The 14,043-nt window shown below is 36.2% G+C and overlaps 3 protein-coding genes across 4 annotated transcripts; 2 read left to right on the top strand and 1 right to left on the bottom strand.

Annotated features, from left to right (window-relative positions):
- Window positions 1-121: 121 nt before the first annotated feature.
- On the bottom strand, window positions 122-1,690 carry LOC143462667 (uncharacterized). The gene is made up of 4 exons (XM_076960909.1): window positions 1,533-1,690; window positions 1,295-1,408; window positions 843-953; window positions 122-647 (listed from the first exon to the last, which is right to left on the bottom strand). Exons 1-4 carry the CDS (start codon window positions 1,582-1,584, stop codon window positions 574-576), a joined length of 351 nt encoding a protein of 116 aa, XP_076817024.1. The 5' UTR covers window positions 1,585-1,690; the 3' UTR covers window positions 122-573.
- A 1,958-nt stretch (window positions 1,691-3,648) lies between these two features.
- On the top strand, window positions 3,649-7,650 carry LOC143462661 (uncharacterized). 2 transcript variants are annotated; one of them, XM_076960902.1, is made up of 2 exons: window positions 3,649-3,896; window positions 4,098-7,650. In XM_076960902.1, exons 1-2 carry the CDS (start codon window positions 3,887-3,889, stop codon window positions 6,680-6,682), a joined length of 2,595 nt encoding a protein of 864 aa, XP_076817017.1. In that variant the 5' UTR covers window positions 3,649-3,886; the 3' UTR covers window positions 6,683-7,650. The 2 variants fall into 2 exon arrangements, with proteins under 2 accessions (XP_076817017.1, XP_076817016.1); XM_076960901.1 differs by having other exon boundaries at window positions 4,062-7,650.
- A 2,538-nt stretch (window positions 7,651-10,188) lies between these two features.
- Window positions 10,189-13,325, top strand: LOC143462662 (vitamin D 25-hydroxylase-like). The gene is made up of 9 exons (XM_076960903.1): window positions 10,189-10,514; window positions 10,673-10,818; window positions 10,947-11,049; window positions 11,113-11,222; window positions 11,350-11,471; window positions 11,685-11,797; window positions 11,987-12,131; window positions 12,301-12,461; window positions 12,584-13,325. Exons 1-9 carry the CDS (start codon window positions 10,230-10,232, stop codon window positions 12,899-12,901), a joined length of 1,503 nt encoding a protein of 500 aa, XP_076817018.1. The 5' UTR covers window positions 10,189-10,229; the 3' UTR covers window positions 12,902-13,325.
- The last annotated feature ends 718 nt before the right edge of the window (window positions 13,326-14,043 follow it).

Below are 14,043 nucleotides of genomic sequence, written 5' to 3'. Positions count from 1 at the left end.
TGCATGTGCCATAAAAGCATCCATTTGTGCCAGGATATAGTAAAAGTAGGCTACGTATGTCATTTCCAACTTATTTTCTATCATCAGCATAAGTGATGGACGACCTCATAGCGCGAGAACGGACTTTACCAGACGTTTATTTCAACCTACATATGGTATGACAAAGTAGCAAATTTTTGAAGCAAGATAATACACATTTACTGTAACACATGGCCTATATTCAACTGCATCCATGGCGTATGGTAAGTCAATGTGTGCAGATTTTGTTTGAATTTTTTGTAGAATACAGGTTATATTTTAGGAGAACATTTCTGCCATAGCGTGAATTATTTTTACTCTACATGGCATAATAATTTATACAGTTGAAATAGTACAAACCAGTTATGAATTATTTTATGAAATTTAAGCCAGGTAAGGTAGAACATTTATCAGCTGTTTGTTTCAGGTTAACACTGTGAGGCTGCTTAAGAAATTGATAAAACGTGAACGATATGATGCCATAATTGTGATACAAGCGAATGATGCATGCATGACGTTTTTAAGATAGATATATGGTTGGTTTCAGCAATGGTACTAGAATTCGGGAACAACTTCGTTGTAACTTTTTTCTTTTTCAAAAGCTGCTACAAACGGCAAATTGCATCCATCTACATAAGAAAAAGAACTCATTTTATTGTCAATTACGTGATGGTTAGACGACAGGTGGAATCTGCTTTTTTAAGTTATGTATAAAAATTCTCTGAGACGAAATCCTGTCATTTACTTCATAAACTGTTTTTAACGTGGCATGTTTTGAAGGGTCCCATAAATACAAAACATTTCTAAAAGCTAAAATTTTTAACCTGAGAAGCAATAAGCGGTGCAACTCTCCCTGCCGAAAATTCCGAATGAGCAACCAGGAGCAATGCTGCCATCAGAGCATCCGTAGACAATTGAATTTCTTCCAGGCATGTCTAAAAAACGAAAAAATATACTGGGAGAATGAAGAAGACCAGAAGATTGTTTTCTACGAATAACAGGCCTGGTTTTAATCATCCGCTGCCTCTTTTGAAAATCAAAGCCAAGTTTTACGAACGTACGCTTAGTCAGTAAGCTTTGTTAATATGCTTAATTTTGTTGTTGTCTACAATATTAATGTTATAATCTTTACGCACTGGCCTAGTCAATTTTTTTGTTTGCTTTTCATGTTTCACTGTAAAATCTAAATTATATACAATGTCTACAGCCGCACAAAGATATGTCAATATCATCAAACTTTATCGTAGCAAATAACAGGCACAACGTTGACACTCACTGTAGATGGTCACACTACACATTGCATTCAAGCCTGTGCAGTTCTTCGGCATACCACCGATGCAGTTATCTATGCCCACCGAAGCCGTGCATTTGTAGCACTTCAACGAACTACCTTTAACATAAAGTGGTACTTGTTAATATTGCTTTGAACGTCAGCATATGTTGATCAAAACCGATTGGAACGACATGGAGCAGATGAAGTTAACGTAGAATAATCAAGCTTTCACTGAACTTACATTTGTAGATAAAAAGAATTCCAAGAAGAATTGCAATTTGTAGCGTTTTCATTTTTGTTTTTAGATAGTAGCTTTATAGTTAGTACGCTTTATTTCTATAGCTATAGAACATTAAAAATATAATGTCTTAATGTTTTGGGAAACGCGTGTGTCTGGAGAAATAGCCTATATCGAAATCACGGCGAAAAGTGCAGGTTAAAAGTTCTTTCTTTGCTTATACGTCTATATGTATTCCAAAGTGTATTACTTCAAAGGATCGTAGTCATTTTTTAAACAAAAACTATGTCTTCCTCAAGGTAGAATTTATGGCTATTTAGATGTAGGTAAACCTAACTTGCTGTCTCGCCCATACATTATACCCAAAACATCTTCAACAACGATCACCGACTGCATAACCTAAAACTACCTATAATCTCTTGTAATGTGTGTATCACACATACAGTGCGTTAGTTTATTGAGCTTTCTTTCTCATACTTCCACGTCGTTGTGAAGGTCCAACCGGTTTGTTCAAGGCAATATAAAGGCGTCTATTTACTAGATACCTTTATTGAAAAAACGTGACTTTGAAAAACAACTTTATTTCCGCATTCTGACGCTTTGTTGACAGCAAACACATTCAATGCAGAACGTATCATTGTGAACGTTTTAGTATATAGGCAGGGTTTTGTAGTATTTGTAGCTCTTTGAGCGATTTATTGCGAAAAATAATGTTCATAAGTAAACTGAAAGGCGTGTGTGATAACGCTGTTCAAGTCAAAAATGTTTGATGCGAAAGGCTTTTATTTTCCATATTAAAAGTATAAGGAATGCTTATCACAAAAGTAATATTTTAGTTGAGGCAGTGTTCACAATTTTTCATGCATGCTGATGTTTATGAGCTCGCAAAGCCAAGTCACATGCAAGTCGTGTTTTCACGCATTGCGCAATACATACGACATGAACATAGCGGTCAGAGTTTTCATCGGACAGTCATGGCTTGACGACGCTCAAGAAAAATGCTTTCGGGATGAAGCGAAGCAAAATATTAAACGTAATTGTGACGTTCTTTTATACTTCTATCATACGACAATTTCCTTGCGTAACAGAGGTTCTCATTTTTTACAATATCAGCGCACATCCCAATTTCTGTGAAATGTTTTGTAGTAAAATATTTTGATGTACAGCAGATTAACTTTGCAGAGTAACAGCGAGATACAATCCTGCTGTAAAAGCTGTTGATGATCCGATTGTTTCCTACGGTTTGTTTGACTTGGTCACTGGCTGCTTAATAAAATTGTTGTTTCTAGGTTTAACTTTTGCTACGGTTTACAGAAAATGTGAAAACAGTCTGAAATAGCAAAGATTCATAAATTTCAATTCGGTAGCCGAGTGATTAGAGGGATGTATTTATAATTATCCGGCCCTTGTACAATTCTTAGTGGCTCTACCGTTGTAATTTACATTTGCGAGGCATTAACGACGCTTGCTCCGGTTCAGTGGTTCTGATGAACAGTTCCAAATTCGGGCAACATGATACAGAAAAAATGAAAATGCAAACAGAATATCTTCATAAATCGGAACTTGCACAAAGCCAGCTCCGTAAATCGTGGCTCGACCGAATAGGGGTCATTGCCGATTTTAAGTCGTGCAAAGGCTTTCTTCAGCCCGACGATAGAAGGTATAATACGCTAATACCATACCGTCTTTTGTTATATGTTATGCATTTCTTGATTCTTATTGTATATATAGACTACTTATAGTTTGACATGGTTGTGCAAAAAAGCATAACACACGTGATAACTCGGGAACGAGTGATCTCAAGTTTGCAAAGTTGTTTTTCCATCACCGTTAAATCGAAAAGTCGCCGCATATATATTTATGTTCAATCCACTTACGTCGACAAATACAACCAAACCGCAGCAGTCGATTCTATTTAACATTGACGGATTTCGGTAAACATTGTACCTCCGAATCCTATAACCCTTTACATGCTTATACTTGTTTTCCGAAGTTTTCAAATCCTCAAAACGTCGTAAAACGTTCTATTGTTTGAACAATGGCATACTTCTCTTTGTTTAAGCAGTAAATGTGTCGTAAAACCTTTCGACAAATCTCGTTCCGTCTCGTTCGTTCAGCTTTGTGTGTTAAGGCTTTTAAGAAATTAAATTTGTCCTGAGCAACATAGGACGTTACTAGACAGGACATGTAAAAAAGCTGATTGAAAATTTTAAAGTTTAAACAACTTGTACAGTAATATATCTAAAACGTTTTTCACAAGGTACAGATTTCGGTCAAAATAAAATAGTTTTAGCAGGATTAGAATGACGCAAAACATACTTTATAAACAATAACCAGAAAAGTATTTGACTGCAAAAATGGCTACAGGTAAGTCAAAATTTCATAAATATATTCGTATATAGCAAACTGGTTTTGTTATGAATATCAAAGCAATGAACAAGTTTTATTCTTTGCTCTAAAGTAAATACCCTATTATCAGTTAAAATAAGTACAGTAAAATTTGATCGTGCTTTTAAGCAAATTCTTTCATAGAAACAGAAAGTAACAAAGATACATTTTTCAAAAAAGAAAACAACTTGGCACAACTTCTACGTCAGAGCTGCTATGACAATGGCAAAGAACGAAATCCAAAAGAGTCGGCAGCTTACATTCACCAACTGGGTTTGTTGTACCAGAAGCAAAGCTACCATAAAATCAATATGGTAAGAAGTGCTGCACTTTTAAATGCTGCAATCGTACGACAACCAGACAATGTGCAAACAATAAAAAATGACCTCCAACAGCTTTGTAAAATTATATTTAAAATGGCAAAAGCAAAGAACATTGATGAAGACTTAATCAAAGAAGCAGATATCATCAAAGCAGAAGTAAAGTGCATGAGAGAACAAACGGAAAAAGAATTGAACAGGCTTCAAAAAATTCCTTCTGGTTTGGATGAAAGTAAAAAGAGCGAAAAGATGCAGGAAAATATCAATAACATCATCAAAATTCAAAATGATATTACCGAAAAGTACACAAATATTATGAAAGCTATTGTCAACGTTTGCGAAAGAGTCATGGGCTCACCACCTTGCAAATATGTTATGACTGGACTAGGTTCCCTAGCAAGGAAAGAAATCACACCTTATTCTGACTTTGAAAGTGCCATTGTTTTGGAAGAAGGAGTACAAAACCAAAACAACTATTCAGACATTCAGGAATATTTCCGATGGTTTACTGTGATCTTTCAAGTCATCCTAGTCAGTTTAAAAGAGACGGTTATTAGATTCTTGGCTCTAAGAAGTCTCAATGATCCCGACGGACCAAACGGAGACTGGTTTTACGACAACGTGACTACGTGCGGAATATGTCCGGATGGATTTGCTCCGCACGCAAATAAAACTCCTCTTGGGAGAGAGGAGAAAACGTCCAAAAAACCTTGGAAGACAGAATTGATAAAACCAGTAAGTGAAATGGTGAAGTACTTGGATGGGGAGGAAGACTTGAAAAATGGTTATCATTTAGCGGACGTTTTGGCAAGAACATGTTATGTTAGTGGTGACAAGATGGTTTATGACAATTTCCAATCGAGTATCCACAAAAAACTTGATGAACAAAAACATAATGGATTGGTGAGCTTAGAATATCTTCGAGAGAACGAAAAAAACATACTGCTGTTTCACCCGGGCGAAAATATTCCCACGATTTATGGTCTTAAGGAAACATTTGACATGAAGCGTGTGATCTACCGTACAGCGACGATTTTTGTTTCTGCAGCTGGAAGGCGCCATGCAATAAAGGAGCAGTCTTGCTTTGACATCCTTAGCAAGCTTGTGGAAAAAGATGTTATAACACAAGAGTTTGCGTTTCAAATGAAGTTTGCTGTAGCTATCGCTTGCGAGATTCGTTTGAGGACTTATATGGACAAGCAAGGACAAGACGATTTTGTCAAAATAAATGAAGAATTGGAAAAAGATGCTGTTGTCTTGGTGGACATGGTCGGAGCAGATTCCATACTTGGCTACTTTGAAGCTGTTTATATTTTTCATTGGCATGCACGGTTAGATTGGAAAGTGGGAAAAAACGTCGATTTTTCAACCGAAACTACAATCATTCCTCTGGTATGTTTAAATCTTAAGCTATTTAATGAAGGCATAACAAGAATGAACAAAATATTACTCGAGCTTGACTGGAAAAACAAAGATCACTTGGATATTGCTCAGAGATGCATGATGCACTTAGCTCTATTTTACACAGAACTTGGACGATTCCCGAAAGCAATTGAACAATATCAAAAATGCATAAAAATTTTGAAACCTGATAAAGGCGAAACTAGCTTACTTTCGCTTGATCATGTTTATCACAGGTTTGGAGACTGTTATTGGAGAATGAAAAACTTCAAAGAAGCTCATAAATGTTTTGAGAAACAGTTGACTTGTTACAAAGACGTCGATGTTCAAACTGCTGGAGAAGTGATTGTAGACCGCATGAGTATAGGCCTAAAAAGGGTAGCTATGTGTTACAGTGAATTTGGGGAGTATCAAAAGTCTCAAGACAAGTACAAAGAAGCGCTGAAGTTAAAAATGGCAATCAGCAGAAATCCAGGTAAAGATGTGCAAATCTCGGTTTTGAGGGGCTGTCTTTCTAATTGCTTAATAGAGCAAGGGCTATACGATAAAGCGTTAAAGGAACTTCAAGAAGCTCTAAGTATTCAAAAACGTGCTTGCAGGGAAGAAATATTTGATGAATCCGTCGCCGAGTCCTTGTATCAAGCTGCGTGGTGTTTCTACAAAATACACCGTGAAGATGAAGCTCTGAAGATGCTAGAGGAAGAGCTAAGAATTCGGCGAAATTTAGCAATACATCCTGAGCTTGATAAAGAGCTCTTTGACTGCTTGGCTATGATTGGACTCTGCCAGATCAGACAAGGAAACTATGAGCAAGCGCTGGACGCATTCAGGAAGGTTTTGGCTGCACGTCAAGCGTCCGGTGACGACGAAGAGATGACTGCTAATTGCTTTTACCACATCGGCCGTGCTCTTCTGAAACTCGGGCGGAAGACAGAAGCGAAGAAAAACTTCGAAATCGCACTTCGCACAAGGAAATGTTACTTCGTCGAGCAGACCCCAGAAGTACAGAAATGCTTAAAAAATATTGAAAAATGTTCAATATAAAATCGTGTTAATGGGTCTTGTTACTTTTTGATGAATACTTTTGTAAAATGTTGTCTAGCCATATTGTGAAATGGTAGCTATCAGTATATGACGCTGTCTTGACAGAAAACTAATAAGGACCGTTATTAAGTTGGTTACTGGTTTTCTGGTTATTTACCCGTATTTATTGTATTTAAGTAAAGTAATTTCTGCAACTAATTAAATAAGTAAGTAGACATTAATCAAACAACGGTTACTTAATGAGATTATCGCTATAAATCAAAATATTGTTGCTTATCGTCAATCGTGTGTATAACCAACACAGTTTGGTTAAGTTAAGTTTGTCACGTTAGCTTTAGTTTTCATGCTGGTTCCATTCACATTTTCTTCATCATTAGATACAACATGTTGCAGGCCGCATATACTAATTCATCATTTGTAAAGGTTTGGCTGTTATAGATTTGACATTCACCATTTTATGTTTAGGACTTTAGGCTCCATCATGATTTTGGAGTTAGTCTTCGCTAGTGTATCATTTTGCACTAGATAGATTACTTACGTAACGCATGGTTTGCATGATTTGCCGTAGGCCATTTTATTATGACCTTAATTGCTTAGAAATTCTGCTCTGCTGTTTTGTCCAGGTGGCTGCTTTTTCACGCACCTTCATTCACCATAACTTTGATACAAAGACATCTGCAAAACAAAGTTTTTTGTGCTGTTGTATCGAGAGGCTTTTTTGAATTGCTATTTTTGTAGTCAAGAGATTTGTTGCATCTGTCTTTGGTTGTCAATTTTATAGTTAATCCAATGAGTATATTCAGCCAGCAGCTGTTATGCTCCCCTATACACATTAGCATTGCTGCTTATATCGGCGTCAGTATAATGTATATATGTGTATCAGAATTTAACCAAGTTTTACACCAATTTGTAATACATCTGTATATATTACAAGCTCGTAAAATATCAAGATAAAAGCATTTCAATTTAGTAAGTCACACTATAAGGAACAGAAATCTTCGAAATGATCTTGTGTGTTGGTTATCAGCAAAAAGCTAGGGAAAGATTTGCTAATCTCTATTTTTCAATTAGCAAGGAACATAGCCTGACAAATAAAACAATTTCAACGAAGAATCATTCTGTCCGTTATTAAGCGCTAAAGAGCAGTATATCGAATAACAAAATTATCAACAAAAGATGTCAGTTACATATAAATAATATGGCGCTAACTTAACGAGCATCTTAAAAAGGAAACTTGATAGATTTTGGTAAAAAAGTTGCGAATTCTCCGACTAATTCCACTTTTGAGAACAACTGGTCTGATTGTCTGGCAATGATCGGACTTTACCGATTCAGAAGAGAAAATCTCACGCAAGCGCTGAAAACATCAAGGTGGGTTTTGGTTACTCTTCAAGAACTTGGCCCAGCAGACGCACTTGCCACTGCTAACTATTTGCATAAGAAGAAGATGCCATTTTGGCAAACAAAAATGGCAGAAAAGTTTCGAAGAATATTACAGTATGCTAATCGAACTGCCGTCATTATGCTTAATACTGTTTGGTGTTTCTACGTGATACAAAGTTATCACGCACCTTTCTGGTCAAGCGCCCAACATAAACTAAAGTCATTCACTTTGACAATCCGTATGTTTCTGAGCGGCGTTGCACGTCTGTGACGAAGGAAAAGTCACCGAAGCAAATGACAGGGCTACCGGATTTATTATGTTTAAAACAATCGTAATTTATTCAAATACATTGCTTCACATTGCTAATTTCTTCACATGACGTCTAATTGGATATAGGCTAAACTCCTATGACCTACACTTCTGACTTCAGTTGACTACCGCGCAAGGATAACAACAGCATTTTGTCAAACAACTTGATTAATCTATGGCATAACAGGAGCCGTTATCTACGTCACAATGAAGCCAAAAAACTGAGACGTTTTGGGATTTTCATTTGCTGATAACTAGTACTACCTAACCACGAATTACTTTTCAAAATTGAACTTTTCTTCTACTTATAGTGTAACGATATGTGCACTGTGTTGAGACAATATTTTGTTGAACTTGACATTTTCAAACCTTTGCCTTCGAAGCCTTGGTCATGGTTTTAGTTTTAAAGTCAGCAGCGATGCTTTAAAAACAAGAAAATATATTTGATATTGGGATATCAACAATTTTTTTTTGAGTATTTTGCAAACTAGTTCCAACAATTGACGGGTAAACTGCGCCATCTTGCATTTTACACCTTTCCTGAGCCGGATAACAAAAAGAGGTTTTATTGCATACGACGCTGTAATAAGCAATACACGAATTCTTCATTTTCAACTTAAACATTCGTTGGGAACGATTGGTGTGAAAGCATTCAATTGACTTGTTTCATCTCAATGTTCAGGCTAGAGCACGGTGTAGACCACTTGGAAATAAAAAGATCTTTGAGTGTGATATCGTTTACGTTTCAACCATTCAGTCGGTGTCACTGATGAACCTATTTGCTCCAAGATTATAAATTTGTATTATCCAGTATTGAAAACTATTTAAAAATTGATTTTGTGATCTACTTGAGGTTTACCTTCTTACTCTCAACTTTGAATACTTTTTAAAACCTTTTGTTAATCGCAAATTTTATAAAAAAAAAAACACTGTCACTGACACACAAGAAAAAAAATCGTGTTGAAAAAGAACTGCGAGACCTAGTTTAGTTAAATCGTCAATTGATAAATTACCTGATAACTGATAAGAATTAAAATAACTTAGAATAAAAGTGTATTGATATAGGTCAGTTTTGTATGTCATTATATAGGCCACCGTGGCCTAATTCTTTTACGTTTTACGTTTTAAAAACAAGCCGCCTACTCAACTGAAAGGAGAACACATCATGGTAACCAAGAGCTTTAGACAAATAAATCTATTTTAAGTCGATTAAATAGTTTTAGGACTTTGGAAACGATTTGGACCGACAGAACAGACTGTTATTTCATTTACCCAAGTGTACACTCTTACAATTTGGAAAATATACTTTAGGTGGAGCTGAAGACGACTTTGAGCACGACGTAACTTAATATATAGCATCTAATACAGGAAGGGCGGGTAGTTTTATTTGCAAGGTAAAATACAAACTAGTTTTGCAAAGTCGTTTACGTGCGCCGTTGCTGTAAAACAAACACATTCTCTATAGACTCTATAAATAGTGGATCTTTTTCGCAAGTTTGAAACAAATATTTGCAAGCTCATTTGAAGTCTTTGAAAGCGGTTACAAGCTCCGAAGTCTTATAAAAACGTCATGGTGTCAACCATCATATACACGCAGATAAGGAGCTGTCTGCGCACGTAATGGTAAGCCAAAGCATCAGATCATTAAGACAATTAGAGTCTCAGCTTTTAAGGATTTAACGTTTTTCATAAGGACAGTATCGAGTAGTATTCCATAAGTGGCTTCTTAAAGTAATGAGTTTTTAGTATTTGCGGTTCTGATATACCACGTTTAACGATACAACAAGTTCTTTATTTTCTACTTCAAATGATCCATATTCATCCTACATCTATTTTACGTATTAAGGCAATAAGATGTACAACCCTTTAGTTTGGTTACTCGGTGAAAATCTTAACGCCCCAAATACCTTATGTGTATTTGGGGCTATTTTTGTTGCTTCGTTGTATTACTGGTACAAAAGACCAAACAATTTCCCACCTGGTCCACGGGGTATACCACTTTTAGGGTATATGCCTTTCATGGGCAAATATCCAGAGGCCAAGTTGCTGAAACTTTCCAAAACGTACGGACCGGTTATGTCCATTCGTTTGGCAACGGCAGAAGTGGTGGCTTTCAATGAATTTAATTCTTTGCATGAGGTAAGAGTTTTGCTGTTTTAAAAAGATATGTTCCAACTTTCACTGCATTAAACAACATCATCGAAAAGTATCTGCAAAGTTTATCTCTAGTATAAGACGAAATTATAGTTATACAATCCATCGTTGCCAACCTTGAAATTCAATGTTCGTATATTTAGGCACTAATCAAGCACCCCAACAAATTTTCGGGAAGAATCGACTTTGAATGGATGAAAGATATTTCTAAGAACTTAGGACTTGTAACTGTTGATTATGGACCATTTTTCAGATCGCAGAGAAAATTTGGATTCCATACGCTTCGAGGGTAAATCTTGTGCGATGCTTAACTATATTTTGCGTTTACTTTTCAATAAACTTTTTTCATTTGTCTTGTTTTCTTGCTTCAACGAATTTCCAACAACGTTTTTGAAAATATTATACATTGTTAACCAGATTTGGTATGGGTAAAAAGTCTATGGAAAGTCGTGTGATCGAAGAGGCCGCATTCCTCAACGAAAATTTCAGGTCACATGAAGGAAAGCCTTTTGAGGTTAAGGTAAGTCGTATGATTTTCAAAAGTTTTTGTTTAATTACCTTGACTAACCGACCACTTGTTTAGAGTATTTTGCGCGCTGCCGTCGCCAACAATGCCTCTAGTGTTATATTTGGAAAGCGATATAGTTACGACGACAAGGAATTTGCAAAAATAATAGAAATCATGTTAGAAGAGTAAGTATATATAAAATAATTCAAAAATACCCAAGAAAATAAGTTTGTTGCGATCAGCCCATATTCGTGAGTAGGCTACACTTGTAATAAAATTGATTTAAAATTACTTTTACTTATTTTCGTTCAGATTTGAGGACCAAGCCTTTGCAGCTGTTAACCTAATACTTTTTTTTGCACCAAAGCTGGTCAATATACCTCCGTTTACCAAATTTCATCGCCAGTACGCAAGAAGCACTCGTATTTTTATTGGTAAGCTGGCTATTGCTTTTAGGCCAAAGCCACACAAAATGAAGTAGCGTATAGGCCTATCTATGTTTGCTTGTTTTTGATTTCTTGTCACTTCTTATTTTGCAATAACAAATAACCGCGAAATATACCAATAGCTTGTTCAATTTTGACCGAGCCTTATAGTTCTGAAGAGGACAGTTGTATTTATGTAAAACTTGGCTAATTCCTGTACAGACATGATTCGAAAGAGTGTAATTGAACACGAAGAAACTTACGATGAGGAAAATCCGAGAGATTTTATCGACGCATTTTTGAAAGAGATAAAAGCTGGAAGCGATTTCTTTTCGGTGAATATGACGATGCCGTGTCTATATGTTTTAAAATTGTAGTTTTTTTACAAGTCTACAGTAATAATCAGCGTTTCCATTCATCATGTCATTCTCCAGTGACGACTTGTGTATAATCTACAAAACATATCATTGGGACATTTTAGCTAAATATTTACAACTTTTTCATGTACTTTTAATTGTTTGCAGAATGAGCAACTTTTCTTTTACGTCCGAGATCTTATGATAGCCGGCACAGAAACAACTTCTACTTATTTAACGTGGACATGTGTTATTTTGCTTCACTATCCGCAAATGCAAAAGAAACTTCGACAAGAAATAAATGAAATTATAGGTGAAGAATTAATTTTTTAAAACAGCAGATATATCTAAGGACAATGTTTTTGTACCAATTAAAAGTTTGTCAAAGACTCTGATAAAAAGTGAAAAAATTAATGTTCTGCTCAAATATTTTGATTAATCGCGCTCTGTTATTCTAATACTTGAACTCCTGAATGCTGCAGGACCGAGTGGTACAGTTCAAATGTCACACAAGCCAAAGATGCACTACACTAGCGCATTTATACAAGAGTTGTTGAGATTTCGAACGGCACTCCCAATGACTTATCACAAAATGAACGAAGACGCTGAATTTAATGGATACTCCATACCAAAAGACACAATGGTAAAGATAATTACATTTCCTTATCGTTGTTTTATGCGGTGTATATTGGAATCTATTAGTTGGTTAATATCTTAGTAATGCTGATGGTGTATGTTTTATATTATTTTGTCATTTCGATGTAGATTTTAGTCAACATGTGGGCAGTGCATAATGACCCGAATGTTTGGGTGGAGCCGCTTCAGTTTAACCCACAACGCTTCCTCGACGCAGACGGGAAGTTCATAGTGTCCAATCAAGTGATACCATTTTCTCTTGGTGCTCGTCGCTGCGTGGGCGAGCAACTTGCTAGAATGGAAATCTTCCTTCTTCTTGTGTCAATTATCCAGAAGTTTGAAATCTTACCCGATCCCGATGCGGAAAAAATTCCAGCTTTAGATGACGCGGTCAACGGTCTCATTTACTCTCCCTTCCCTTTACGTATCGTTGCGAAGCAAATTTAACTTGAACCATTGACATTTGGAGATTATTGTGCTTTCAACTTTGATAATTTTACTTTAAGTGCACAAATCAATTGACAATTGTTGAGTAGCGACTAGGACACTTGTATTGTGTTGAAAACACTTAACTAAATAGCTCGGCAGTTTAATCTGTACTCATTGCAATTTAAACAACGTGTGATTTGATTAAATTTTCAACGAAACACTATAACGTACAACAGTAGTGTTCTATTCGTGTTATACTTAAACAAAGAACGAGAAATGTGCAATAATTTTAGCATGACGTCAAGTGACTCAAGATTTTTCACACGAGTAACATCAGCTCATGTTCACGGGGCGCCAAATTGTAAAAGCAACCTAGCTTGTTCTTGTTTTTATTTGGTAAATTTACCAAAAATCAATTGTTAAAAAAATCTGCATGGAATTACTCTGACGTTTCAAACATGGATGTAGTAGGTTTCAGAATTTAGATTTTAGACTATAACGTCAAAATGCCAACACAGCGACAAATATCAAACTCTTGTATAGGTGCAAACTCTTGTAACTGCAATCTTAGATTAAAGACTTAAGGTTTGGTCATCAATTATTATATATTTTAGCAATTTTCATGCTCTACATGTAGATGTTTGGATCATGTTGCTTCTACAGTGAGACCTCGTTAATCCGGACCACTTCGTTTCGTCAAAAAATGTCGGTTTAGCGGGGTATCCGGATTATCGGAAAGTAAAAAATCAATCAATCTTGCAAATGCAGCACCATGTTCAAAACGCAGTGTGCACCTTACTCCAATTCTAAGTACCGACTTTCTGGCTGGACAGCAACTAAAATAAAATTATATTTTTTGTTTGATCCGACCCAGTGTCGACCCAGTGCCGTATTAAACACGAATGCTCTAAGCCAGAAGTGACGAACATTCGGCCGCAAATCGGTTTGACAACCGCTCTTGCATGGCGAAGCATTCCGGCGGGACCAGCAGTCTTGAACTTTCTTTGACCTGTCTCTAATCTTTGCGCAATGCGATATCAAAAGCTGATAGCACGATTGAGTTGCAGCAGTATGTCTTCAATAGATTGCCGCACTCAACCGATGTACTGTACGTATTTTTTTGCGACCGCGGAAGCGTTGTTTGTTACTGTTGATGAACA

This window comes from Clavelina lepadiformis, chromosome 6 (genome assembly GCF_947623445.1).
Source record: "Clavelina lepadiformis chromosome 6, kaClaLepa1.1, whole genome shotgun sequence".
Lineage (NCBI taxonomy): Eukaryota > Metazoa > Chordata > Ascidiacea > Aplousobranchia > Clavelinidae > Clavelina > Clavelina lepadiformis.
Note: the sequence above shows the minus strand (reverse complement) of the source record. Positions and strands in the feature narration are given on the sequence as shown.